The following is a 27,882-nucleotide window of genomic DNA, read 5'->3' as shown; positions in this document are numbered from 1 at the left end:
AGAGGGTCAGGCTCCTGGACACGAAGGTGGGCACACGAGTTCATGTTTCAGCCATCAGCTGCCTGGGCACACTGCCAGGGTATTAAATGAGATAATGAGATAACATGTGCAAAGTGACTAGCACTTGATGGAGCGCTGCTATCATTATTTTTACTACGGCTGTTATTCTTCAGGAAGCAGAAGTGAGTTCAAGTACAAGCTCTTTTTCTTACTAGCTGTGTGATTGGAAAGGGTCTGTCTTGGGAGGTACCCTGTGCACTCCTGCATCATCCAGTGAGCCTGGCACGAGTCTCATGTCCTGGAGGCCGGGTGTAACCATTTCTCCATCTCAGTCCCAGCCCCGTCCCCACCTCCACCGCTTCATATTCTTTTCTTCCCATTCTCTGTGACGTGACCAGAATCACCTTGACTTGTGGGTCCACCAAGTTTGCCTCCTCAGGGGCATTGCCTTGAGGTGGGTGCAGGCCAAGGAGGGATCCCAGGCAGAGAAGGGGAGTCTGTCTCCAGATCCTCCCCCGTGCCTACCCGACTGGCTCCTAGTATCTCACAGGTGATGGCTCCAGTCTGTTTTCTGTTCTTTCCTATCCCTCATTTTAAATGGTTATGCTTGGCCTCCAGGGCATGAGCTGGAGCCAGGACAGGGGACTCACACCAGGCACACTGGGTGATGCACAGGTGCACAGGGTACCCCTCAAGATGGGCATTCTCAAATCACACAGCTAGTAAGAGGCAAAGCTTGTATTTGGACTCACTTCTGCCACTTCCTGAGGAATAATAGCGGTAGTAAAAAGAATAGATAGCAAAGCTCCATCAAGTGCTGGTCACTTGGCACACATTATCTCATTTAATGCTCAGAACAACTCTGTAAGGGAAAAACTATTATGAGGTGTGTTCCACAGGTCGGCAGCTGAGGTAGAGGGGTGAGGCCGGCAGTCTGTGATGGGTGGTGCTGGGGTTCTAACCCAGCTCTGTTTGCTTCCTGAGCCTGCTGGTTTAGCTGCTGTGCAGGCCACGCCCTTGTTCCCTAATCTGTGCTTTCTCTTACCCTACAGCTGCCTTCCAATATGGTTTAGCGTTTACTGGGCATTTTCACTCTGTTGCTCACCAGCAGCAGTTCCAGCGCTTCTGGGCCAGTTCCTGCCTTCATTCCCCCTTGTGCCTGGGCCTCTGTCTATCCCACTTAACCTGTTTTTAGGGCTCTAATGATCCACTCTCTACCTGGGCCCAGAATCTTCTCCTCTCATTGCATTTCTTTAGGATATTTTCCGAGTACCTGCCGGGTGCCAGGCACTGCTCTAGGTACCTGGAGATTCAGCAGAGAACAAAGCAGATGAAAATCACTGCTCTTGTGGAGCTTCTAGTACCCTGGACAGAGATGGTTTCCGACCCTGAGGCCTGGGTCCCTCTCCAGACCCAAATTTGATTCTCCTCGGTGCTGTGCGCTGAGAGCCCTGCCTTCTCCTGCCTGCTGTTCCTGGGACAGCGGCACATCCTGGTGTCCACTTCTAGAGGGCCTGTTTTCCCCTGGAGACCTGACCTCTTCCTCCAGGCGCCCTGGGGATGTGGTCGTGGGCTCAGGGCAGGTCCCAGGGCTGCTCCTGGGGGTCGTGTGCGCAGGCATGTGATTTACCGTGCCTCACCGCGCCACATGTCTTTAAAATTACAGTGCCCATTTCCTGCTGAAATAATTTCCACAAAGAGTGGCTCCTATTACCGCAAGAGGCGTGCAGACGTCATGATTTATTATTATTTATGGTCCCAAGGCCTTGTTTATGCAAGACGGGTTAGGTGCGTGCGATAGAAATGCCATTATGCAAATGACATTGAATGTCCTTACTGCGCCTAAATAATTTTTGTGTTGGACGATTAAACCTCATCTGTTATTGATATGGGCTGCAGTCGGGCCATTACAGAGTCCCAACAGTACTTACTCCCAGTAATGGGAAAATTGAGAGAGAGAGACCAACGCAATTGCCTCAAGTGGGCCGTGATGGTCTGGAAGGAGTAGAACATCTCCGAGGCTGAGCAGGGGAGCCTCACTCCTCAGGATAAATAAGGAAGGCAGCGCCGGGCAATAAATTAAGCCCTGGCTGGAGTGGGTGCCTTGCAGGATTTGCAGCCTTCCAGCCCTGTGATTTAGCTATTTGATTTAGCTAGGGGACTAGGCAGCCCCAGCCCGAGTTCCAGTGAGGGCCCGCTTAGAGGGGAGGGTGACAGGAGGAGGGTGTCCACGATGATGCTGGGCATCCAATCTGCTGCGCCCACACGACGCCAGCATGCACCCGCCCGTGAGTGCTCTCTCACTCTCTCTCTTTCTCTCTCTCCCTCTCTTTTTTTTTGACACAGCTGTGAAGTCCCATTTTGATCAGTGTTGATAGCTTATGAATTCCAAAATTGACAAAATTTACAGAAAAATGAGGATAATCCATCTTCCTTAGCAGCCTGTCAGGAGCTGGCCATACTTCATAATCTCCAATTACAGATGCTATTTTCCGACATTTACATGCAGATATTAGAACCAAATGAAAATGAGAAACAAAGAGGGAATGGAAATGCAGCTATTTATATGTATAAAAGACAAACAGGTAAATTCAAGACATTTAGATTGGATTTGGGGTCCCTTTAGGAGGCTGGAAAGAGACAGCCTTGAGCACGTGGGGTTTCAGAACAAAATGGCAAGACACGTGGTCTCGGCAAGCCTACCTGGGGTCTGGTGGTTTGGGTTAAAAATAGGTCAGCCCTGCCCAAATGGCTAAGGGTGCTTGACTGGGGATGGGGGACACGTAGGGCATCCCCCAGGGCTTTAAGGGTCTCTGAGGATCACCCATAGCGCATAATGAGCAGTAAAATCCACACATATTTCACGAAAGGGCCAGTTTAGAACCTTCCACACTTATTTTAAGAAAGAAAGGGTGCTGGGGCAACTACCATTGGAGCTTTTTCTCCAGGGAAAATTTCAAAAAGTTGGCCCTTTCTGGTGACAGAATGTACACACTCCTGCTGAGAAGGGGACTCAGGAATGGGCCGCTGCTTGTCAGAAAGGCCCTGGCCAGGTGCATAGGGAGTTGCACCAATAAACTTTTAAAATGGGATATAAATAATAAAATTAATGGGGAGAGAAGGAGTTCTGATATATGGATCATCCGCTTCCTTCTCGAGGCTAATCTGGCTGAGAGAGGAGGGTCTGGGAGGAGGCTTTGTAATGAAAATGTTCTTCCCATAAAATTGAAGGGAGAACAGCCTTGTTGCCCTCGCAGCTGTATGTGGCACTGGCTTCTGGAAAGCTGGGGATATTAATTAGCACTGCTTTGGATTAAACTCTCCCAACCATGTCGGATGGTGCGATTTTTCTCTTTGTGAGCTTGACAGAGGGTGGCAGGAAGGATCCTGCCTGGGTTTTCCCAGCCTACTGTTATTACTGAACTTTTATTTGGGGATAAAACCTCTTCCTTTCCTGGAAATAAAAATGAGATATTCCAGGGTTTTCCAGGGCAATTGGGCAGAGAGAGGCTGTTTTGTTGGACCAGGCAGAGGAGGTAGAGACGGTTGGATGGGGAGATGTGAACATCTCAGTTGCTTTTGGCTTGAAAGCTTTTGTTTGTTTGTGTGAAGCCTATTTCTAGCCAGCAGTTTTATGTTATTTGAGGTTTGATTTGTGGGAAAGAGGTGAAGGAAATAAAATCAGGAGTTTAAATTAATGTATGTGTGCGTGAGGGAGAAGAAGGAATTATTAAAAAATCCAACTCAGACGAAGCCTTTAGACATGTGTTTGTTTACATGTCTAGCCTCAAGGCAAATGGCTTGCTTGTCTAAGTAAATTATAGTATTAGCACAAAAAATAATTATATGCTTTGTTTCTAGGTATGAAATGCAAGATTCATGGAATTGACACATAACCGCAAAATGCAAATATATTTCCTTAATTAAAAGCAGAGGCTCTTAAGTAACGTTAACCCTGATAAAAAGGCATATAAGAAGAAACACCATCGTCACTGTGCTAGTTTTGTCTAGATTGTTAACATTAGCTAAAATTTGGGCTTATGCATCATAGCCAAATCCTAAGCCTAGTGTCTCCTTCCTTTAGTTTCTGGTCTTTCTAGAAGCCAGAATATCACCTTCAGTAAAGAACAGAGAGGGTTTGAACTAAGCAAACAGTCAGATGCCTGGTTTTTCCTTAATGGCACTAACAGTGCCACATGTGACTGTTTATTTCTCTATTGTTTTGCACTAATGTTAAGATGAATTGCTAATGTTGGCATTAAACGGGAGCACCGCTGTCCTCTGAGTTGACAGTGTAGGAGCTTTCTGTCTAAACGAGGAGAATAAAGGATAAAGTTAACCTAATCTGCGGCTAAACCTATCTGGAAACCTTTTCCATAGGAGGTCATTCTTCAGCCAGGATTTGAAGGGGCAGATAGACAAGAACTGGAGGAGAGAAAGGGAGAGGGCGCCTGGCAGGGAAAACATGGCCATGTCAAATGTGCAGAGTCAGGTGGGTTGTCTAAAGAGGTCACCAAACACAGGAAGATGAGCCTGGCCTAGCAGGTGGTGTCCCCGTTGGGGCTCCGGCGCATCCTGGAGCAGTTTACAATCAGCGTAAAGAACGCAGGCTTTGGAGTCAGACAGAAACTGAGTTTAAACCCCTGCTCTACAACTTACTCAACTTCTCTCAACCTCGGTGTTCTCATCTGCAACTTGACGGGATTAGTAACAGTGGCAGAGGGGGTTTAGAGTGGTGTTTCAGAGCTTGGACTTTGGAGTCGCACTGCTGGGGGGTGAATTGGACACATTATTTTGGCACCCTGTGTCTCATTTTCATCATCTGTAAAGGGAGGGTAGTAATACCCTGTAGGGTTGTTGCAAGGATTAAATGAATTATTAATAATACATTATAACACCTAGAACAGTACCTGGTACACAGTAAGCATGCAGTCAATGCAAGTTATTCAGCCTCTTAGTAAAGGTGTGTGAGGGTCTAGGGAGAGCTGGTAGAGTCTTCTGAATGGCAAACCAGGGAGTCTGAATTCACCATGAGAGGCCTGGCCTTTGCAGCCTTCCCTTTCTGGTAGTTCCTTTGCACAGTTTCTGCTTGGCTCTAGGAATCCTTGGTGACCAAGAGGGCGCTCCCTCCTGAGGCTGGCTGGGCATGGCTTTGCAGAGCATCACGTGTTAGGAAGTTCCTTCTGACAGAGTAGAAGGGCAGAGAGGTGGCCTTTGGCCTGAAGAGTGTGTGTGTGTGCACGTGTGTGCATGTGTGTGTGTGTGTGCTTGTGTGTGTGTGCATGCAGGTTCCCACATGGCCAGAGGTGGTGGTGGTGGGGAGGGGCATCCAGGCTCACCTCCCTGTCCCCACCCTGCCACCCTATTGATCTGGCCGTGCAGAGGGAAGTTTTCTCTTTTCATTTCTTTATGCCCCAACATAACCTCTGTCTTCCTTGTAGCTGGAAAGTCATGCCAAAGAATGTGAACTATGAGGATCTTGGGGTGCTCCCTCTCCTCTCATTCCAGGTACTTGAAGATGGGGATCCTCCCTTTGTACCCCTCATTCAGGCTCCTTTGTGGCCAAGAGTCCTGTACTCCCTTGGAGGTAATGGCCTCCCTTCCCATTACTAGTCACGTAGTGGGAAGGGCAGCTGGGCCCCATCATGGACTGCCTGGAAGAAGCCTGTGGAACTTGACCACCTGGAGATGGAGCTTTGTCCCTGGAACTTTCCTTCCCTTTGTCCACATCAGGCTCTGGAGCTGCTCATGACCCAGCCAGGCAGAGCTGTGGCAGGTGCAGAGGTTCCCCAGACAGGGAGTCCCCATCCCCCTTCCCCGCAGGAGTCAACACTACTGGGATCTTCCTGTTTAGGAGGCTTTGACTACTGGGTCCTGGGCCACTGGGTCCCAGTTCTCATTCTCCAGAAGTGGAGCTTTGTGCTCTAAGCCTTGTCTGGATAACCTTTCTGTCCACATATTTGGAAAGACCTGTGAGCTTGCAAATAGCACACTGGTTAAGGGAAGGAGAAAATACCTAATCACTTTCCATTTCTAATGAACTTAGAGTGAGCCCTGACTTGACTGTGAGAACAGTATGAATCAGTCAGGTTTTAGGCTACCAGGAAAGCAGAAGCAAGCGTCATACGCCCCAGTCTGACAGCATGTCCGGTGGAGGAGTGGAGGCCCCGGGGCCCCGTGCTGGATCCAGGCAGGGAGGGCACTGGTGCCTGTAGGACCTCTGTTGGAACTGGAGTTCCAGCGAGCACACCCAGGACCAATGTAGGGAGTCCAACATTTAGCACTTTCTCACACCGGAGTTGTGTGGCTGCCTCGGAAAGTAGTGAGTTCTCATCACTGGAGATACCCATTTGGTGGATTTCAAGTGCCAGGTAAAGATAAGCCTACAGCACTCCTGAGTTCCATTAGGCCCTGAGATTTGGGGCTTACTAAAATTCTGTAAGAGGACAGGGGAAGAAAAGGGCCTTCTGATTAGTCATTGCTGAAAAGTTGCTCTCAGACAGAAGTTACAATGTCTGACTTTAGTGGCCTCCCTGGACTTCCCCTGCTGGTACCCACTACCACTTGGGAACTTGTCTGGGTGTGTGCCTGAGGGGTGCCTGGAAGGCTGTAAACAGAACAGGGGGAGATGAGTCACTGAAACTTTATAGGTCTCTTCTTGGAAGCCCCTCAATTCTGCTGCAAATCTTTTTTTATTTTTTTCTTTTTCTTTCTTTTGGAGATGGAGTTTCGCTCTTGTTGCCCAGGCTGGAGTGCAATGGCGCAATCTCCGCTCACCACAACCTCCGCCTCCCGGGTTCAAGCGATTCTCCTGCCTCAGCCTCCCAAGTAGCTGGGATTATAGGCATGTGCCACCACGTCTGGCTAATTTTGTATTTTTAGTAGACATGGGGTTTCTCCATGTTGGTCAGGCTGGTCTCAAATTCACAACCTCAGGTGATCTGCCCACCTCGGCCTCCCAAAGGTCTGGGATTACAGGTGTGAGCCACCACGCCTGGCCTGCTGCAAACCATTTTGACCCAGGCCACGAGCACAGTTCTGAAGAAACAAATGACTAAACAGCGTGTTTGGCCCATGTCCGTGGCAACCTCTGATGAATAAAAGCACCTTGACATCACTCATCCTTTCAGTGACCCTGGGAAGCACCTCTGGCACTGTTGGAAGAACCAGGTCATGGTACCTGTCCCAGTTCATTTGGTTCCACAGGCATTTATGTCACATCTGTTCAGAGCTGGGCACTGGGCCAGAAGCTGCTGCCACAAAGATGAGGGAGATACAGTCTCATCCTTACGAAGCTCACACTCTAGCTGGGGGATGACGTCCCTAAACAGTTAAATGTATAATGCAGAATAATAAGTGCTGTGGCAGAAAGAAGCACACTCAGCTGTTTTAGGAACACAGAGAAGGGGAAATCAGTGAGGGCTTCCTGGAAGAGGAAGGCCCTTCAACATCCTTTGTAGTCCTTCCCCCTAGTTAATATTAACGGTAGCACTTTGTAGATTGTGGAGTACTTTTGCAAGCATCATTCAATTAAACATTTTATTTTGAGATAATTGTGGATTCATACGCAGTTGTAAGAAATAATACAGAGGGCTCCTATACACCCTTTCCTGAGTTTCCCTCCACGATAACATCTTGTAAAACTATAGTACAATAAATTGACAATTACAGACATTGAGTCAAGATACAGGTTATTTCTACCACTGCAAGGATTCGTCCTGCTGTTTTTTCAGTAGACATTTTCAAAGTATTTATTTATGAGTCTGGCACTGGGGAGTCAAAAACTGAAACGCAAACGGCCTGCCCTCCAGGGTTTTATTCCGATCTCCCCTCTGGGTTTCCTCACAACTCATGATGGTTGTTGCATGGACATCCTTCACCCCACACACTCCACTTGTCTTTTAATGGTTTTATTGAAATACAATTTTTATATCATAAAATTCACTCATTGTAAGTGCATGAGTCAATAGTTTTTAGTAGATTTAAGGAGTTATGCAACTATCACCACAGTTTGGTTTTAGAATAGTTTCATCACTCCAGAAAGATCCCTCATGCTGGTTTAAAGTTAATCCCTGATCCCACCCCCTTCTCCAGCCAATCATGGATCTGTGCTCTGTGCCTGTAGATTTGCCACTTCTAGCATTTCTATGGACTATCCTTTATGTCTGGACTTTTTCACCTAGCATAATGCTTTTGAGGTTCATCCATGTTGTAACATGTATCAGCACTCCACTCCTTTTCACTGTTGAATAGTATTCCATTGTGTAGATATGCCACATTTTATTAAATGCACTTTATTTTTCAACAAACTTCAGACATTGTGTCACTTCACCTGTAAATATTCTAGAAAGAATCTTTAAAAGATACGATCTTTTATTAATTTATTTATTTGAGACAAGGTCGCCCAGACTGCAGTGCAGTGGTGTGATCAAGGCTCACTGTGGCCTCAACCTCCTGGGCTCAAGTGATCCTCCTGCCTTATTCACCAAAATAACTGGGACTACAGGTGCATGCCACTATGCTCAGCTAATTTTTAATTTTTTTGTGGAGATGGGGTCTTGTTATGTTGCCCAGGCTGGTCTCAAACTCCTGGCCTCAAGCTATCCTCCTGCCTCAGCCTCCCAAAATGCTTGAATTACTGGTGTGAATCACAGTACCTAGCCAGACAAGACCTTTTAGAAAGCATAACTGCACCATTACCACATCCACAAAGTTAGCACACCCTTTCATGTCATCAAATACCCAATTGGTGCTCACATTTCCAATTGTTTCATTATATGTTATGATTTTTTTTTTTTTTTTTTTTTTTTTGAGACAGAGTCTCACTCTGTTGCCCAGGCTAGAATGCAGTGGCTCGATCTCGGCTCAGCACAGCCTCCGCCTCCTGAGTTCAAGCAATTCTCCTGCCTCAGCCTCCCGAGTAGCTGGGATTACAGGCACATGCCACCACAGCCAGCTAATTTTTTAATTTACAGTAGAGACGGGGTTTTACTGTGTTGGCCAGGCTGATCTCGAACTCCTGACCTCAGGTGATCTGCCTGCCTCAGACTCCCAAAGTGCTGTAATTAAAGTCGTGAGCCACTGTGCCTGGCCGTGTTTTTTTTTTTTTTTTTTTTTTTGATTATTTCTTTTACAGTTTGTTTGAATCAGGGTCCGCATTGTGACTTATTGATTTGTCTCTAAGCCTCCTTTAACCTATAGGTTCACCATCTCTCTGTTCTTGATTTGCCATTTGTTGAAGAGGGACACTAGACTTTGTCACGTGGCCAGTGATAGAGGCAAAGAGCATCAGCAATGGAAGGAGACTTAGAAATCCTCCAGTGAAAGTCCTCAGACAGGTGGGGAAGCAGAGGCCAGTGAAAGGAGGGGCTTGGAGGCCCCTCTGCCTGCTTGGCCTCAGTCCCTGGAGCCAGGCCCCAGAGACACGTCTCACCCGCTCCAGCTTCTGTCCTCCCTCTGGGTAGATGTAGAGGTGGGCAGGTGTCTGGTCCTTAAGAATGGGAGTGGTTGGCCTGGCTCTGGCCCAGCTCCCAAGGGACACCTGTAGCCTGGCAGTGAGGCTGCAGGAGCCTAGCAGGTGACGGGGAGGCCTCCTGGCCCCAGGTGGCCATCTGAGGTGACCAGCCCTGCAGCCTTGCCCCATGCTCTGCCCCCCTTCGCGCTGCCCTCCTTCTCACGTGTCTGTGTTTCTTTTCTCCTCCATGCTATGGCAGTGGTGCCCCATGCTGATGAGACAATACTTGGTGCAGCCCCGGGCAGTCCTTTTCCAGGTAATTTCCTAGGGACCCATGTGATGCCCAGTGCACGCTCTCCTGGGGCATGTGCCTCCTTGAGTCCCTGCTAGAATTCCTGAACCTCTCATATTGCTTAGTTTCCAAAGTGCTGTCCCTCTCCTTATCCCTCAGTTTCTCATGATTGTCGAGGTAGGCAGGCAGCTAGGGACTAAAATTAAAATTTCATTTTACTCACGGTGAAAATGAGGTTCACAGAACTGGCCCAGCTCACCTACAGCCACACAAGTGAGAAAGGGGCAGAGCTGGGACAAGAACCTTGTGTTATCACTCCTAGTTCAGTCTTTTTTCCACCACCGGGTCAAAGGTTATCAATGATGCAGTTAAAAATGAACTAAGGACCAGGTGCAGTGGCTCACGCCTGTAATCCCAGCACTTTGGGTGGTTGAGGTGGGTGGATCACTTGAGCTCAGGAGTTCAAGACCAGCCTGAGCAACATGGTGAAATCCCATCTCTACAAAAAATTAAATAATAAACTGCTGAGCGTGGCAGCGTGTGCCTGTAGTCCCATCTACTCGGGAGGCTGAGGTGGGAGAATCGCTTGGGCCTGGGAGGTTGAGGCAGCAGTGAGCTATGATTGTGACACTGCACTCCAGCCTGGGTGAGAGAGCAAGACTTTGTCTCAAAAAAAAAAAAAAAAAAAAAGAAAATTAACTAAGGACGTCCATCCCTATCCCTGTACCTCAGTTTTTCTATGTTGGGAAAGATGACCCTGACTGTCCTTCTATTATAGTTCTGACGTTTGAGAGGACAAGCTATTCCATCATCTGGAGCACGGTGTCTGTGAAGATGGTGCACACACCTTGGGCTGGTGGTCTTGACCTTGAGGTCTTATAAGAGTCTGTGGTGGCTGGGCCTGGTGTCTCATGCCTGTAAATCCCAGCACTTTGGGAGGCTGAGGCGAGTGGATCACCTGAGGTCAGAAGTTCGAGACCAACCTGACCAACATGGTGAAACCCCATCTCTACTCAAAATACAAAAATTAGCCAGGTGTGGTGGCAGGTGCCTGTGATCCCAGCTACTCAGGAGGTTGAGACAGGAGAATCACTTGAACCAGGGAGGTGGAGGTTGTAGTGAGCAGAGATTGCATCATTTCACTCCAGCCTGGGCAACAGAGCGAGACTTTGTCTCAAAAAGAAAAAGATTCTATGGCAGCAGGCAGAGGAAGTTTTATCCCAATTGGTTGCATTGCAGTAGGAAACTGTGAATTGCTGACTTCAGTTCATTTCTGTTCCGGGGTCATAGTCAAGGACAGCACTGGGGGCCCTGATGAAGAGGGAGAAGAAGCCTAAAATGACATCCTAAGAAAGAACCCCAAGGGCTCAGAAAAGTAGGAAATGTAGAACACAGCTGTTGCCTGTGATTCTCAGAGGCTGGGGTTGGGGGGTGGCAATGTACCCAAGTATGTAGGTGCACCAACACACTTACACATCTGTGACTGTGTGCATACCTCTGCACCCCACCACTCAGCCTTTGGCTTCCAAAAAACTATGAGAAATGGAAGTAGAATGCCATTGTTACCAGGCAAAGAGGCACCAGGAATGCCTTTCTCTTCTCTTTCTTTCTCTTTCTCTCTCTCATTCCCCTTCCTTCCTTCCTTCCTTCCTTCCTTCCTTCCTTCCTTCCTTCCTTCCTTCCTTCCTTCCTTCCTTCCTTCCTTCCTTCCTTCCTTCCTTCTTTATCTTTCTTTTTCTGTCAGTTCAGCTTTCCCAGCCTTCACTTCCACAAAGAACTTGAGGTGGCCTGCAAAATAAGCAATTATGTGTATCTAAGTTAAGTTTGGGAAAAAAGCTCAGAAATTACGTAGAAAAAAGGGGAAGATCATTGTACCAGGAGCCAGCAATGAAGTGGCTTTGGTGGTTGAACACTGAATTTGACCGAGTTTCCTGGCAGTCAAAGCAAAAAGAGATACGAAGTGGTTTCCAGTGTTCTTGTTGTTAGTCAGAGGCAGATTCATGACTCACCAGTGGAAAACTTTACTGGTGTTGAATTGTAGGAGGGATTGACAAGGAATTTGAATATTCTAGTGGGCAGTGTCTCCAGAGGTTTTAAACAATTTTCTCTTATGGCTGTTTTCTTTTTTTGCCTCATAAAAGTGTTGAATGCCTGATATTCCATCAAAGACTGGTGAAAAAGCACCACGCAGGGGCTTTAACATGTTGGGCAGGGATGTGGCTTTCTGGTGACCTGACTTGATGTGGGGTAGAGGTGGAAGGAGGGCAGGGGACGTTAGCGTATCACTTAGTGCTCTTGTTCAAACACTTCCCAGTTAATTTTTGAATGTTGTAGCTCATAACATGCGACTGGACCATTATTCATTTATTCATTCATTCATTCATTCATTCAACAAGCACTTAGGGGGCACTAGGGATATTCCATGTTCCACACTCTCAAGGCGACCTGGAGGGAGATAGACAAACAGCCACTCTACATTGTGATAATGGAGGTCTGTACAAAAAGCCACCAAGTATGGAAGCATAGACAAGGGAGAGATTGTTTCTTTGCAGGAGTGTGGAGCTCAGGAATGGCTTCACCAAGGAGGTGACATGTGAACTGGGTCTTGTGGATAATGTAAGAGTTCTCTAAGTGACAGGGTAGATGGGCCCTCCAGGTGGAGGTAGGACAGTGTCTGCAATGGCTGAGGAGCTGTGGTGTAGCAATGTTCCAGGGAACCCGAGAGATTGGGGAGAATGCCGTTGCCTTTAAAAATCACAGACACCACATCACCTAAGTGATGGACTTAGGGAACAATTAAACACCAAAATTAAATGACAGCTTCCCCTGGCTCATGCGGGAGCAGAGTAAGAACTGACGGAATCCCGCCAAAGAAGAGAGGCTGGGCTCTGGGCAAGCCCTGCAAGGTGGTGATGGTGAAAGTCACAGATGGCTGGGCGCAGTGGCTCATGCCTATAATCCCAGCACTTTTGGAGGCCGAGGCAGGCGGATCACTTGAGGCCAGAAGTTCAAGACCAGCCTGGCCAACATGGCAAAACCCTGTCTCTACTAAAAATACAAAAAATTAACCGGGTGTGGTGGCGTGCGCCTGTAATCCCAGCTACTTGGGAGGCTGAGAGAGGAGAATCGCTTGAACCTGGGGGTTGGAGGTTACAGTGAGCCAAGATCGTGCCACTGCACTCCAGCCTGGGTGACAGAGCAAGACTTTGTCTCCAAAAAAAAGAAAAGGAAAGGCACAGGTGGTGAAGTGCAGCTAAGGACTCGTTTCTGAGTGTCCCGCCGTCCCCCAGGGCCTGGCTTATAGGGAGGTTTGCTTTGCTTTCTGGGAGCCAATGGTGGTTGGACGCCTGGATTTTTGGACCTCCCACTGCATGCATAACATAAGTTGAAGATTTCTTGTCTTAAAAAGATGATCCAAACCCAACTTTTGAAGTGGCTGGATGAGCTTTGTTTGATACTGAATTTGTTGACTAAAACAGAAATCAAATAGCAAAACAAACCTCTTCCATCTGGAAATTAAATATGTTAAGAGGCAGGATATATCCCTGTTGACCACCCTTTTTGCGGTTCTCTTAAACCCAGGTTGGCTCTGCTTTCTTGGGGGAAATAAAGGCTTTCCCTTGCAGACCCAGCAGCCCAGCCCATGTCAAAGAGAAGAGGCTGAGGTCTAGGAAGGGGCCAAGCCCCAGGGTGGGCTGGGGAGGGGCGTGGGGATGCTGACTCTTGGCTAGGATGCTGCCTGGCCTTAGGAAGAGCGCTCCTTCCTTGGTTCACCATTCATAGTGCAAGCCCTTCACAATCGCGTTCCAGCGAGTCTACTGTTCCATCTTTCCCCTTTACACTTGCACCCCCTCTAACTATTGCATGTGCCTGTTTCTGGGTCACTCCTGTCCTATCGCCTCTGAGCCTGCCTTCAGCTGTTCTCAGTCTTGAGAGTTAGGGATTGTTTAGCCCCAGGTTAAATACAGCCTGCATCAAGAAACCCTTCCTGACCACTTCACACCCCATATACATTAATGACTCTGTGCTTTTGTCCCTCTTGGATGGAATTTCTTGGGGTTTGTGGGTGAGGGTTAAAGAGTGTGTCTGGTCTTCACACATCATATTGCACAAAACAGGGCTCAGTAAAGGTTGAATGAATGCATGCCCACTATGCTCAGGCCTTCACTAGGGCATTCGGGAACACAGAGAAGAGGGAGGAACTGGGACCTATCCCTGGGGACCCAGAAACTCTAGAAGATGCCATCTAGGAAAAGACCCTCGTCAGAGACATTTTGACCTGCCGTCTTTGCACACAGCAATGAACTGAAGGAGTTGATTCTGGTGAATGGAATTCTAAATTCATGCCCACTTCATTCTCAGAAAATTAGGAGGTTAATGCCGCGACCGAGTCTCATTCTACAGAAGAAGAAGTCTAGACAGCAACCTTTTTCCAATAGCTCCTGCTGCACGGAATGAAGGCAGTATTTTCCAAACTTTGCTGGCTGTGACCTATAGCAAGAAATACATCTTAATCTCTACCTCATACACACATACCCACTGACATGGGAAACAAAGATTCACAAAACAGGACTTATCCTTTCTATGTGGGAGACACTTGGATTTTTTTTTTTTTTTTCAATTTCATTTATAAAAATGTTGGGACCAGCAAGTTGATTTCACTGTGTTTTAATGAATCAGGTACTCACAGTATAAACATCATTAGGGTCATTGTCGAGGTTTTGGAGTCAGAGGGACCCAGGTTTGAATCCTGGTTTGGGCACCTAGAAGCTGTATGAACTTAGGCAAGTCATTCCTGCTGTATCATAAAAGCCTCAGTTTCTTCATCTGTAAGATGGGGATGTCATAGAGCCTGCTTCAAGGGATGACTGTGAGGATTAAATGGGATAGTACAGCTAAAGCTCCTGGTACAGGGTGAACACTCAATGAGTGTGAGATTTTGATGCAATTGTGAAGACTGTGGTTGTTATTGTTCTGGCACCACTTGGGGGGGCAAGCAGAATGAGGGTGGGACTCACATCCTGCAGAATGGTGGTCAGGAAAGACTTCTTGGAGGAGGAGGCACTGAGACAGGGCAGCAGGATGACTGGGTCCCACCACTATCCCCACAGTGAGCAGGAACCCTGTGTGAGCATCCCAGGCCAAAAAAGGCACTCCTCCTTCCACGAAGGGCAGACTTGTTCCCAAGGATTTTTGGCTGGACCTAGAGCTGACCACGTTAGATGCCTTTGCCTTCCACATTTAGGTCTCTAATCCACCTGGAATTGATTTTTGTGTCTGATGTAAAGATCCAATTTCTTTTTTCCCCCTGTTTCTGAATGGATAACCAGTTACCCCTGCTCTGTTTATTAAAAAGTCTATCCTTTCCTGCTGATTTGTACACCATCTCCTTCATATATCACGGTTCCATATGTGCATGGATCAGGGTCTGGACTGGATTCTGTTTCATTGGTCTATTTATCTACCCCTGTGCCAATACCACCCTGTCTTAATTACTGTAGCTCTATAGTGATTCCTGATGCCTGGTAAGCCTGTCCCCCTGGCCTTGCTCTTCTCCCTTAGAAGGACCTGGGCTTGCTTTGGGCCTGTGCTCTTCTCTACGTGTTTCAGAACCAGCCTTTGATGGGTGAGGATCGAAGAGCTCTGGGGAACTCTGGACATGCTGTCCTCAGCACGAATCATCTAGAGCCTGGGCCTGCAGCACCTCCTCAACTCCCTGCTGCCATCACCCCCAGTTGAAACTTTAGCTGCCCAGGAAGTAATCTCCGATTTGAAGGGAAAGACACCAGGAATGTGCCTGGGTCAGAGCCCCTTCTGCCTGCCACGTGCCCAGTGGCTCCTTTGGTTGCCCTCCCAGTGGCTCAGTCCTCGTCATTTTACTCAGGGTGCCTGCAGCTCCTTCCAGAAGACTGCGTGCTTCCGTGTCCCTGCCTGACAAGGACATAACCCTGGACCAAAATGGGTGTGTCCTCCATTAGCCAGGGTCTTGGAGGAAAACTCCCCATAGCAAAGCTTCACGTGGACAAACAAATTTGTTGGCTTAAATGTTTGCAAATTCCCTTCGTTCGTTCCTTCCTTCCTTCCTTCCTTCCTTCCTTCCTTCCTTCCTTCCTTTTCTTTCTTTCTTTTTTTGACAGAGTCTTGCTCCGTCACCCAAGCTGGAGTACAGTGGCATGATCAGGGCTCACTGTAGCCTTGATCTCCTGGGCTCAGTCAGTCTTCCCGACTCAGCTTCCCGAGTAGCTGGGACTACAGGTGAAAGCCACTACACCTGGCTAATTTTTGTATTTTTTGTGGAGACAGGGTTTCGCCACGTTTCCCAAGGTGGTCTTGAACTCCTGGGCTCAAACAATCCACCCGCTTTGGCCTCCCAAAATGTTGGGATTACATGCATGAGCCACTGCACCCAGTCACATATATTTTCTTTACCTGAAAATAGGCCCTGGGGTGGGGTGGGAGGAAGAGACTTGTCACTCGTGCTTATAATTTAGTCTATCCTTCAGTTGAAAGATCCAGGTTGGTGCCTTTGCTGCCTTCTCTGGAGACCATTCTGACAATGGCTTGGATGACAAGGAAATGACTCATTGCAAACTCTGATTTCATGAAATGGCTTAAAGGAGCATGATTCATGGGCTAAATACACATGGTTGGTGTGGCTTGCTAAATTAGATATGTGCACCCCATGGTTTTCAGCATACAGGTGTTTACCTGCTTCCAGAATTCAAAAACACTTGCCAAATGGTGGCTCAGTTGGTTTGACATATTGGATTAGGGTGGGAATTCATGGTGACCCACCCCAACTGGTATTCTTCCCTGTTGATGGTAGGTGAAGCCCTCCTCCCCTTGAGCCTCAGTTTATTCATCTGTGAAATGAGGATTTGGACTGGATGATCTCCCAGATTCCTCTTAACCCTTATTTCTGTGATTCTACCTTTGTGGTTTAAGAGCACAGAAATCAGAAACCATTCTTTCCATCCTCTTGGCAAGAAGACACTTATTTCTGCCTTGCTTTTGATTATGGACCCTCCATCCCTGCACTGAGGAGTGTGGGGTCTCTGGCCGACTGGAGCTGGGCGAGGGCAACATGAAGGCCAGAAGGAGCCAAGTTTGGATTCTCGTGAAGTTGCACTGAGTCCTGCCCACCTTCTCTCCTGGGAAGATTGTTGATTCTGGACAACTGTCTTGTTCCACCAAGCTGACTCTGCCTTTTCAACATTGGAGGTGTTCATGAGCCCCTTGTGGGCTTTGGCACAAGCATGGACTAATCTGGCTTGGTGGCTGAGCTCAGAACGTGGAGCTGGCATTTGACTAAGATACTGTGGAGTCTTGGTGCTGAGACATCTCTGTTTCTTCTTTCAGACCACAGAGTATTCAGCCATGGCCTCGCTGGCTGGTGGGCTGGACGACATGAAGGCCAATCTGGCCAGCCCCACGCCTGCTGACATCGGGAGCAGTGTGCCAGGCCCGCAGTCCTACCCCCTTGTGACAGGTGAGGGCACCTGGGGCTTGGGGGATGAGTGAGGGAGGAAGAGAGAGAGAGGAGTGTATGGTGGGAAGAGTGGCTTCTTGGTGTGTTTGGATGTGATTGGCCAATTTTGTTTTAACGAGGTTATGAGGTCTGGGAACAGGTCAGATGCTAGGGCCAGGGTTGCAGCTGTGATGAGACATGGCTGGATATGGTTCCAACAAAGCCGGGGAGAACAAATGCCAAATGGACTGTGGGCTAGAGGGGACTTGGGGTGGGAGGCAGGAAACCTCCTGCCAGAGGGGCCTCTGTGGGTGGGGCTGAGTGTTCAGAGGCCTAAGGTTTATTGCTTTCATGAGAAAGGCCACCCTGGTGGGCACCAGCCTCAAGGAGGAACGGCATTCTTTGCAGATTGCTGTTGGTAGGCAGAAACTGAGTCAAGAACGGCAGGCGGCGTAGGCTGGAAGGTGGTTGGTGGATGCAAAGCAGCCACCCTCTGGAAGTCCCAGGGCCAGACTGTTTAGCTGTCTTTGTAGAGATTGGGAGTGTGGGTCCTGGAGGTGCACTGTGGTGTTTGATCGTGCCATTTACTAACTGTGCAGTCTTGGGTGGGCCATGTATACGTTCTGGGCTGTGACTTTAAGCTGCACAGCGGGACTAGTGCTAGCACCTGTCCCAGGGGGCTGTTGTGAGGATTAATGGGTTCGTAAGTGGAAGGTGCTTGGACTCTCATCTGGTTCACGGTAAGCACCCAATACATGCAGCTGTTAGGATTCTTCTCAGAACCCTCTCCCTGTGGCAGGTCACCATGGGGCTTGCTGGCTTGCTGCTGCAGAAGGGCTGGATGCGCGGGCCAGGATGGGCAGATCCCTGGCCCAGCTGTGCTGGGATAACGTGGAGCCGACTCCATATGGACAGACTCAGCTGCCAGCTCTTGGTTGTCCAACCGGGCAGGCAGGAGGCCCTCTCGGATGCTGCACAAATAGACAAGGGGCTGGCGGGCCACACTTGGGCCAGAGCCATGGGTCCAGTTTGAGGTAGCAGGATGCCCGTGTGGGCTGATAGGCAGGGCACAGTGAATAGTGACAGTGACATGGGACTCGTAGACATGCAGGTGAACTGTGGGTGCATCAGGGAAGCTGGGTTAGACTCGGGTTAGAACAGTGGAGGGTGTCACTTAGGCCAAAGCAGCAAGACAGGGAGGGCCCAGCTCTGAGACCTGGGCTGACAGGTCAGCACTGAGGCTCAGGCGGAAGAGCGGGGCCCTATTTGCAGCTCTGAGCACCACGTGAGGGCCAGTCAGGTGGCAAGAGCAACTTTGTCCCCCATCCACCTGATGTGGGCCAAGAGCTTGGAGTGCACCCAGGCCTGAGGTGGGAGATGTTAGTGAGGGGCAGGGAGCCGGGGAGCCCCAGCTGGAGTGAGCCTTTGCTGACCCCACAGGTGTCCGAGGAGGTCCCCTCTCCTGGTGTCACAAGAATCCATGACAAGACCTCTAAAGGCACTCCCATTTCACAGATGCAGAAACTAAGTCTCAGGGAGGGGCAGTGGCTTGCCTAACATAAGGGGTAAGAGGGAGTTAGAGCTGGCCCTCTGGCTCCTAGATCCTGAGCCCTTTTTCCTTTTTTTCAAGGAACTACAAGTACTTATAGAGGTGGGCATGGCAGAGTGCAAAGAAGCCTGGATTAGTGAACAGTAATAGCAATTGGCACTTCACTGAGCGCTTATGGAGAAGCAGGCATTGTGCTAAGTGAACTCGCTTTACCTCCAGAGGAACCCTGGGAGGTGGGACCATTATGATCATGTCCATTTCACAAATAGAGAAACTGAGGCTTGGGGCAGTTGAGTGGCTTGTTGAGATCATGGCTGGTGAGCGGTGGAGTTGCAGTTGAATGCCAGGGCCTGTGCTGCTGGCCACGCTGCCACACAGATCAGCTGGGGCTCATCCAGCGTGGTCACTGCCTTGCTGTCTAACTCTGGACACATCTCTGAGCCTCCGTTTCTCCATCTGTAAAAGGGTCCTGGTCTCTCAGTGTCCAGGTAAGGATCAAATGAGATCCAAGAGGAGACTGTTCTGCAGAAAGGAGGGTTTGTTACTGGGATCCCAGTTTATAGAAGATTGGGTAGGCAGATCACAAGAAGATGTTATAGGGTTACCTCGGAGACATTGTGGGTTTGGTTCCAGAACACTGCAATAAAGCAAATATCTCAGTGAAGTGAGTCATACACATTTTTTGGTTTCCCAGTGCGTATAAAAGCTATGTCTGGCTGGGCGTGGTGGCTCACGCCTGTAATCCCAGCACTTTGAGAGGCCGAGGTGGGCAGATAACCTGAGGTCAAGAGTTCGAGACCAGCCTGGCCAACATGGTGAAACCCCGTCTCTACTAAAAATACAAAATTAGCTGGGCGTGGTGATGCATGCCTGTAATCCCAGCTACTTGGGAGGCTGAGGCAGGAGAATTGCTTGAACCTGGGATGTGAAGTTGCAGTGAGCCAAGATTGCGCCATAGCACTCCAGCCTGGGCAATAAGAGCCAAACTCCATCTCAAAAAAAAAAAAAAAAAAAAAAAAAAGATATGTCTATGCTATACAGATTGAGCATCTGAAATACTCCAATATCTGAAACTTTTTGAGTATGACATGGAAATGCTCACTGAGGCATTTCAAATTTTGGATGTTCAGATTAGGAGTAGAACTGGTAAATATAAAGCAAATATTCCAAAATCCAAAACGATCCAAAATCTGAAACAGTTCTGGTCTCACGCATTTTGGATAAGGGATACTCAATCAGTACTGTAGTCTAGTAAGTGTGCATTGTGTCTTTTTAAAAGACACATACCTTAATTTAAAAATAGTTATTGCTAAAAAATGCTCATAATCATCTGAGCCTTCAGTGAGTCGTCTTTTTGCTGGTGGAGGGTCTTGCCTCGATGTTGGTGGCTGATGACTGATCAGGACGGTGGTTGCTGAAGATTGGGGTGGCTGTGGCAATTTCTTAAAACAGACAACGACGAAGTTTGCTACATCAGTTGACTCTTCTTTTCATGAAAGACTTTTCTGCAGCAGGGGATGCTGTTTGATAGCATTTTATCCACCATAGAATTTCTTTCAAAACTGGAATCAGCTCTCTCAAACCCTGCCACTGACCTACCAACTAAGTTTATGGAATATTCTAAATCCTTTGTTGGCATTTCAACGATGTTCACAGTATCTTTACCAGGAGTAGAGTTCATCTTAAGAAACCACTTTCTTTGCTTATCCATAAGAAGTAATTCCTTATTCACTAAAGTTTCATCATGAGATGGCAGCAATTCAGTATATCTTCAGGGTCCACTTCTAATTCTTGTTCTCTTGCTGTTTCCACCATATCTGCAGTTACTTCCTCCACTGAAGTGAGTCATTTTCAGCCCTCAAAGTCATCCATGAGGGCTGAAATCAACCTCTTCCCAACTCCTATAAATGTGGATATTTTTACCTTTTCCCTTGAATCACTTTTTTTTTTTAGACAGAGTCTCGCTCTGTCACCCAGGCTTGAGTGCAGTGGCATGAACTGGGCTCACTGCAACCTCCGCCTCCTGGGTTCAAGCAATTCTCTGCCTCAGCCTCCCGAGTAGCTGGGATTACAGGCACCCACCACCACACCTGGCTAATTTTTGTATTTTTGTTAGAGACACGGTTTCACCACCTTGACCATGCTGATCTTGAACTCCTGACCTCGTGATCCACCTACCTCAGCCTCCCAAAGTGCTGGGATTACAGGTGTGAGCCACCGTGCCCAGCTGAATCACAAATGTTCTTAATGGCATCTAGAATAGTGAATTCTTTCCAGAATGTTTTTAATGTTCTTTGCCCAGATCCATCAGAAGAATCACTCTCTATGGCAGATATAGCCTCACAAAATGTATTTCTTAAATAAGAGAACTTGAAAGTTGAAATTACTCCTTGATCCATGGGCCATGGAATGGATGTTGAGTTAGCAGGCATGAAAACAACATCCATCTCCTTGTACATCACCAGCAGAGCTCTTGGGTGACCAGGAACACTGTCAATGAGCAGTAATATTTTGAAAGGAATGTTTTTTTCTGAGCAGTAGGTCTCAATGGTAGGCTTAAAATATTCAGTAAACCACACTATAAACAGATGTGCTGTTATCCAGGCTTTGTTTTTCCATTTATAGATCACAGGGAGAGTAGATTTAGCATAATTCTCAAGGACTCAAGAGTTTTTGGAATGGTAAAGGGGCACCAGCTTTAACTTAAAGTCGCCAGCTATATTAGCCCCTAACAAGAGAGTCAGACTGTTCTTTGAAGCTCTTGAAGCCAGGCATTGACTTCTCCTCTCTAGTTATGAAAGTCCTAGATGGCATCTTTTTTCAGTATAAGACTGTTTGGTTTATATTGAAAATCTGTTGCTTAGTGTAGTCACCTCCATCAGTGATCTTAGCTTGATCTTAGCCTCTACATCAGCACTTGCTGCTTCACCTTGCACTTTCATGTTATGGAGATGGCTTCTTTCCATAAAACTCATGAACCAATCTCTGCTGGCTTCTAACTTTTCTTCCCCAGCTTCCTTACCTCTCCCAGCCTTCCTAGAATTAAAGAGAGTTAATGCCTTACTCTGGATTAGGCTTTTGTTAAAGGGAATGTTGTGACTGGTTTGATCATTTTCTTCTTTTTTTGAGACAGGGTCTCACTCTGTCACCCAGGTTGGAGTGCAGTGGTGCAATCATGGCTCACTGGTCTTGACCTCCTGGACCCAAGCAATTCTCCCACCTCAGCCTCCTGAGTAGCAGGGACTATAGGCGTACATCACTGTGCCCGGCTAATTTTTAATTTTTTTTGTAGGGACAGGGTTTTTCTATGTTTCCCAGTCTGTTCTCAAACTCCTAGGCTCAAACAATCCTCCCACCTCGGCCTCCCAAAGTTCTGGGATTACAGAAGTGAGCAACTGTGCCTGGCCTGGAAAATTTTTTATAATTTTAGAGTGGGAAAAATCTTTTTTAAACTAAATTCCAAATACAAAAGACAAGACAAATAAATTTAAGTATTAAACATTTAAATCTTTTGTATGTATATGGAAGAACATCCAAAAGGCAAAGAACAAAATGAAAAAAAAAAAGATGTAGAACACAGATGACAAAAAGCTAATGTCCTCAATATATAAAGAGCTTTTAAAAACGAATAAGAAAAAAATCCTTTGCCTATATTTTTCTACTGATTTTTTTTTCTTAAAGTTTTGTTCAACCTGAACATCTTTTCATTGGGAAAAAATGCGGATGCCCAACAGTATATGAAAACATGTTCACCTGACTCATAACTTTAAAACTGAAAATTAAAACAATCATGAGACACTTAAAAACATCTTAACAAAGATTAAAGTTCAGTGTTGAAGATGGCATGAGAAACATATATTTTGAAACACTGTTATAAGAGCATACATTGATGCAATCTCTTTTGGAGGGAAACTTGGCAATATCAATCACTTTTTTTTTTTTTTTAGAGCTACATGAACTGGAATAGGATCTATCAAAGTTTTAAATGCACATGTTGGCTTGCTTGACTCAGAACTTGTATATGCACTTTTAGGAATTTATGTCACAGATATATTCACATAGATCCACGATGATATCTATTTATGTATAATCCTTACAGAATTATTTATAATAGTAAATAAATGCAAACAACGAAACATCCATCAATAGGAGCTGGCTAAATAAATGATGGCTCTTTCACACAATAAAATACTATGCAGCCACTAAAAAGAATTAAATAGAACTATCTGTACTGATGTAAATAAGTGTCTAAGATATACTTTCAAGAAATATTAAGTATTTAAGTATTTCGTTTATATGAACAATGAGAGTTTTTCATTTGTGTGAGAAAATATAAAGGATGGACACACAGATGCACGTGCACGTGTGCGCACACACACACATCAGATGCTTGTATATGAAGATCCAGTGGCAGAGCTTTGAGCCCTTTCCTCTGCTTTTGGGGGCATTATGGTGCTGTGGTAGGGATGCACTACAGTTGAGATCTCCACCCAGATCCACCCAGCATCCCCTTGGGATAGCAAATATTCACAGTGCCCCTTTACTCTCCTGAAATTACGTCCATTAAGAATGTAGGTCTGTCTTCACATCTAATTTCAAATAAAATCAAAACAATGCCCTAGGAGGCAAATGAGATAAAAGCAAAGTTATGTATAATTAAATAATATGTACTTTGATATGTAAATACTCTGTATGTTTAAACTGCAAGACATAATGAAGATGTCCAGGGCTCTCCCTGTGCACAGAATTACAGCGAATGCAACAGCCCCAGATATAGCCTTACGCACAGGTATAGACTAGGGACTAATGCTGACTTATCCTGCCAGCGTGATTTTACAAATAGGTGAGGAACCCTTGGCAAAGTTCCAAGTAAAACAAAGTACAGGCTTTGCTCCATTTACACGGTAGTTGCATTCCTAGAAAATTCAGGGTATATTAAGACCATGGAAATTGGAAGTTCACATTTATATGTAAATGAAGTTCAGTTCCAGATTCAAATGCTTATAAACAGATTTCTCACCTACCTGAATGTTTGGCAGGACAGCAGAGTTGTGAAGGATGGAGAAAATTCTTTGCTGTGTGGGATTGTTGCACTGCAAGGCAGTAACACCCCTCAGGCAGGGAGAAGCCCCACAGATTTTCAAAACACCCTCTGCAGGTGCAGCTACCGACCCCATCAAGAACTGTTAAACACCTTGAAGGAATGCCCCCAGGAGCTGTTGGGGGGTAGGGGGCTCTGTTTCACCACGTGGCATTTATCTAATTCCACCTGTGTTAGTGGACTGCTGACACAGTGCAGAGTTCTTCAAGGGACGGTCAGAGCCTTCCGGCCCCACCTCTCTCCTTTTCCCCTCCCCACAAAGCCCAGAGCACTGTAGGTGCCCAGCTGGATGGTGAACCCAGCCCAGGGCTCTACTTGGGGTCTGGGGGACAGGTGGCCTCTGTGCTGCTCTATTTCAGCCCTCACACTCCGGGCTGCTCAGGGAAGATCTCATTCGAGAAGGATATATATGCCACATTAAATATTAAGTTAAACACCTGCTCTACCAGCTAGGGCCACGGTTCCGAAACTGCTCACCATTTGCAAACTGGTGACATGGCCAGCCTGTTACTGCAGTGTCAGCAGTTTGTGCCTGTCCTGATTGGGACAAATTATCTGCAGGTGTGTCACTGGGCCACAGGCCTGCTGATGGGGGAGCCACCGTGCTTACCTGCCGGAGAGGACAGCGGGTAGGGCACCAGGCTCCCCACTTCTGCTCACCTCTCTACTGGTGAAGGACCTGGCAGACTTGCCCCCAGCTGGGTCCACCTGACCTTTTGCCTGAGAGAACAAAGGAATGGGGCCAGACTGTATCTCGCCGGCCTCTTTCCCTGAGGACCATCTCTTTGCGTCAGTAAGCTGGTATGTCAGGAGGAGACAGAGAGAGGCCTCTTGTGGGCCAACAAGTTTGGGAGACACTAGCCTGGTAGGTGATCTGGGCCTTGGGGACTGAGGCTCCCACTGGACACTGCCCCTTTTTAGTAGTGGAAATACCCACAAAGACAGACAGAATGGCTGCCGAGTCCCTGAGTCCCCCTGCTCTGATTTGCGGCATACCTCAGGTTCAATGTTTGGAGCCTCAATACCCAAAACTTGGCGGCCCAAGAAAGTCCACCCTCTTCTGGCTTTTAATCTGAGCAACAGCCAGGGGCTGAGGGAAAGAGCACTGAACAGGAGTCAGAGGAACAGGTTTCTGTCTGGACTTTGCACCTAACTGGTTCTATCTTTGGACACATTGATCATCCTCTTCTCTCCAAGCTTGTTTTCCTATCTATGAAACAGGGGTGGTAATTCTGCCCCTGCCTCCCTTGACTGTTTCAAGGATAAAATGAGCCAGTGGGAGGAGGGGGATGAAGAGCCACCGAAGGGGCATCTGAGTGTATGTGGGCAGTTGTGGAAAACGAGGCTTGGAGGGGTTCAGGATCCAGCTTTGGCGAGTCCCAGCCTTCCTCAGAGCAGATGTTCTGACCATACCCAGGCAGGGTGGGAGAATACTGTGGTCCCACTCCTCACTTCACAGCTGGGGAGACTGAGGACAAGAGAGGGAAGTGACCTGCTCAAGGCCACATTCAGTGAGTGAGAGCTGGAGCCCCAGTTCCAGCTCCCCGAGGGCCCTCGCTTCCACAGCCTGCTGCCATTATATGATTAAATGGACTAAAAAAATCCCAGTTCAAATTTCCTGGAGGCATCTCTTTTAGTGTGCAATTGAGAATGTCAGCAGGGAAGCCAGGTTGCCGGAGCTGGAAGCCCACTTCATTGCATTCTAGCTGGGTAATCTCAGGCAAGTTACTAACTTCTGGGCCCAAGTTCCCCATCGTGAAATGGCACGGCACTAGAGTTTTCTCACAGCTTCTGGCAAGGATTATATGAGTGGTCCTTGCGGAGTGCTTAGCACAGTGCTTGGCACAGGGTAAACACCCCATAAATGGTAGTTATTACTATGTGTCTGGGCTCTTGTCCAGAGTCCCTTATCTCTGCCCTGGGGGCGTAAGACAAAGAGACATATGCCCAGTGACAGCTCTCTACATGGGGATGCTCTCAGAAGGGTCCTGATCCCTCAGAAATCCACAGAAGGTGGTGGAGTCTTGGAGACGCCATCAGGACGTCTGACTGAGGGACAGGGATGCAGAGCTCTGAATTTTTTCCACTTGTTTAGAGTCCCGGTGTCTATCATCAAAAGCAGGGACATCCACTGTGGGTTTGGGGATTTTGGGGAAACAGTAAACACTGCATGGCGTTGCTTTCAGCCTGTGAACCCACGGACTCCGGACCTGGGGCGTCTCGGGGGCTGGGGAGCCCAGGCTGGTTTCTGTGCATGGTGGAGACCCTCTGCTGGGCTGCGTGGCTGTGGGGTTTTCCTCCTCGGGAAATATGTTCTGCCTCCTCTGTCACACTCCCCTCTGGCGGAGTGCCAGGCCGCTCCCAACAGCCATTTGTCCATATTTCCATGGGGCGTGCCTCCTTTGACCCATTTTTTATGAGCCTTTTTGAGGCTCATCAGATGTAACTAAACACCTCTTCTCTGAGAGTGAAATCATAATGAATAATGAAAGCAAAAATACAAGAAACGCCTTGTGTATCCAGGCTGCCAAAAGGTGCTGTGAAAAATTACAAAAGCTACAGTGCAGCATGATACCCTGCAACTGAGTGTTGGCCACGGAGCCATCCTCAGAATTCCATGGAAGATGCTAGGCTGGCTATCAGAGTTGTTCTGTGGGCCAGGCATGTGGCTCATGCCTGTAATCCCAGCACTTTGATAGGTCAAGGTGGGAGGATCACTTGAGCCCAGGAGTTCGAGACTAGCCTGGGCAACATAGGGAGACCCCCCCATCTCAAAAAATAAAAAACTGTTTTGTGCATTGGAAAGGAGATAATATCAACACTTGGAGCTCACTGGGCTCTTGCTCTGTGCAAGGCTGGGAGTACCATGTGTCCCTGGTGGACAGTCCCTGCCCTCACTGGGCTTACCTGTGGGGCAGAGCCAGGCAATTTACAGTAAACACAGAATAAATTTGCAATGTAATTTTACCACGGCATGTGCTCTGAAGAAAATAAGTGGGAGAGAACAGAGAGACTCAGGGAGTGGTGCCCAGCGGGGTGGGTCTCTGTAAAATGGTGGTGTTTGATCTGAGATCTAAATGTTGAGAAGCTTTGTGGGGAGCTGCGGGAAAGGCATTCTGGCAGAAATTACAGCTTCAGCCTTTTAAATGTACAAGTGAATGAATGAATGAATGACATGCATACCCTAAAGGATGGGGCAGATTTCTCAGTTCTTTCTCTGCTGACAGCTAAGCTCAGCCCATAAATCAGGCCTCAAGGGCTCTTGGAGTTAGAGAAAAGCATAGAGGTTAGGCAGCCTGATTCTTCACACAGCCCGGGTCAGTTCGCCCGGGTCAGTTCCACATCAGGGCTTGGTCACCTCTGGTGTTGGGGATTTCCCTGCCTCAAAGGCGAAGTCTCTTCCAGCAGTACTTACCCAGAGCTGTTCTCAGCTGAAGTGATTTCCTTTCCCACTGTCAGGCCAGAAACTGAGGTATCTATAAAGTCCAGGCGGACATCTATGCTTTGAACTCATAGACCAGGCACTGCCCAACATGTCCCTCAGCCTGGTGTGTGCCCCCGAGGTCCAGCCCAAAGGTGCTTTGATTTGCATAGAGTTTTTTTAAACTTAAAAAAATTAGACCTAACATTTTAACAACCAGAGGAAATACACCCCAATGTCCATCCATGGGGGCCCTGTTACAGACAGAATAGCTCATCCACACAATGGAGTGCGAAAGAACAAGGAAGCTCTTCATATCTTCATAGGGGATGTAAACAATGTATCTCAAAGATACATTATTTGTGAAAAAAGCAAGGTGAAGAAGAGTGTATACAGCATGCTGCCTTTGCGTGAAAAAGGGACAATGGGAATGCATATTTGTGTTTGTGAGAGTTAAAGAAACTCTGGAAAGGTGCTCAGGACTTAACCATGTTTAAGCAGAGGGTATGGGGAGAGCATTTTTTACTGAGTGCTATTTACATTTTAATTTTTTGAACCTTAACATATCAGCTATCAAAAAGTTACATTTAAAAGTGC

The 27,882-nt window shown here is 47.4% G+C and overlaps 1 protein-coding gene across 2 annotated transcripts in view; it reads left to right on the top strand.

Annotated features, from left to right (window-relative positions):
• PAX5 (paired box 5) overlaps positions 1-27,882 on the top strand; it is a 196,667-nt gene that overhangs the window by 91,684 nt on the left and 77,101 nt on the right. For both annotated transcript variants that reach the window (XM_007968719.3, XM_007968720.3), the window contains exon 7: positions 17,106-17,235. In XM_007968719.3, coding sequence (XP_007966910.1) covers positions 17,106-17,235 — 130 coding nt within the window. The remainder of the gene's footprint in view (positions 1-17,105; positions 17,236-27,882) is intronic.

The sequence above is a fragment of the Chlorocebus sabaeus genome, chromosome 12 (genome assembly GCF_047675955.1).
Source record: "Chlorocebus sabaeus isolate Y175 chromosome 12, mChlSab1.0.hap1, whole genome shotgun sequence".
Taxonomy (NCBI): domain Eukaryota; kingdom Metazoa; phylum Chordata; class Mammalia; order Primates; family Cercopithecidae; genus Chlorocebus; species Chlorocebus sabaeus.
The sequence above is the reverse complement of the archived record's forward strand: the minus strand, read 5'-3'. Positions and strand labels throughout refer to the sequence as shown.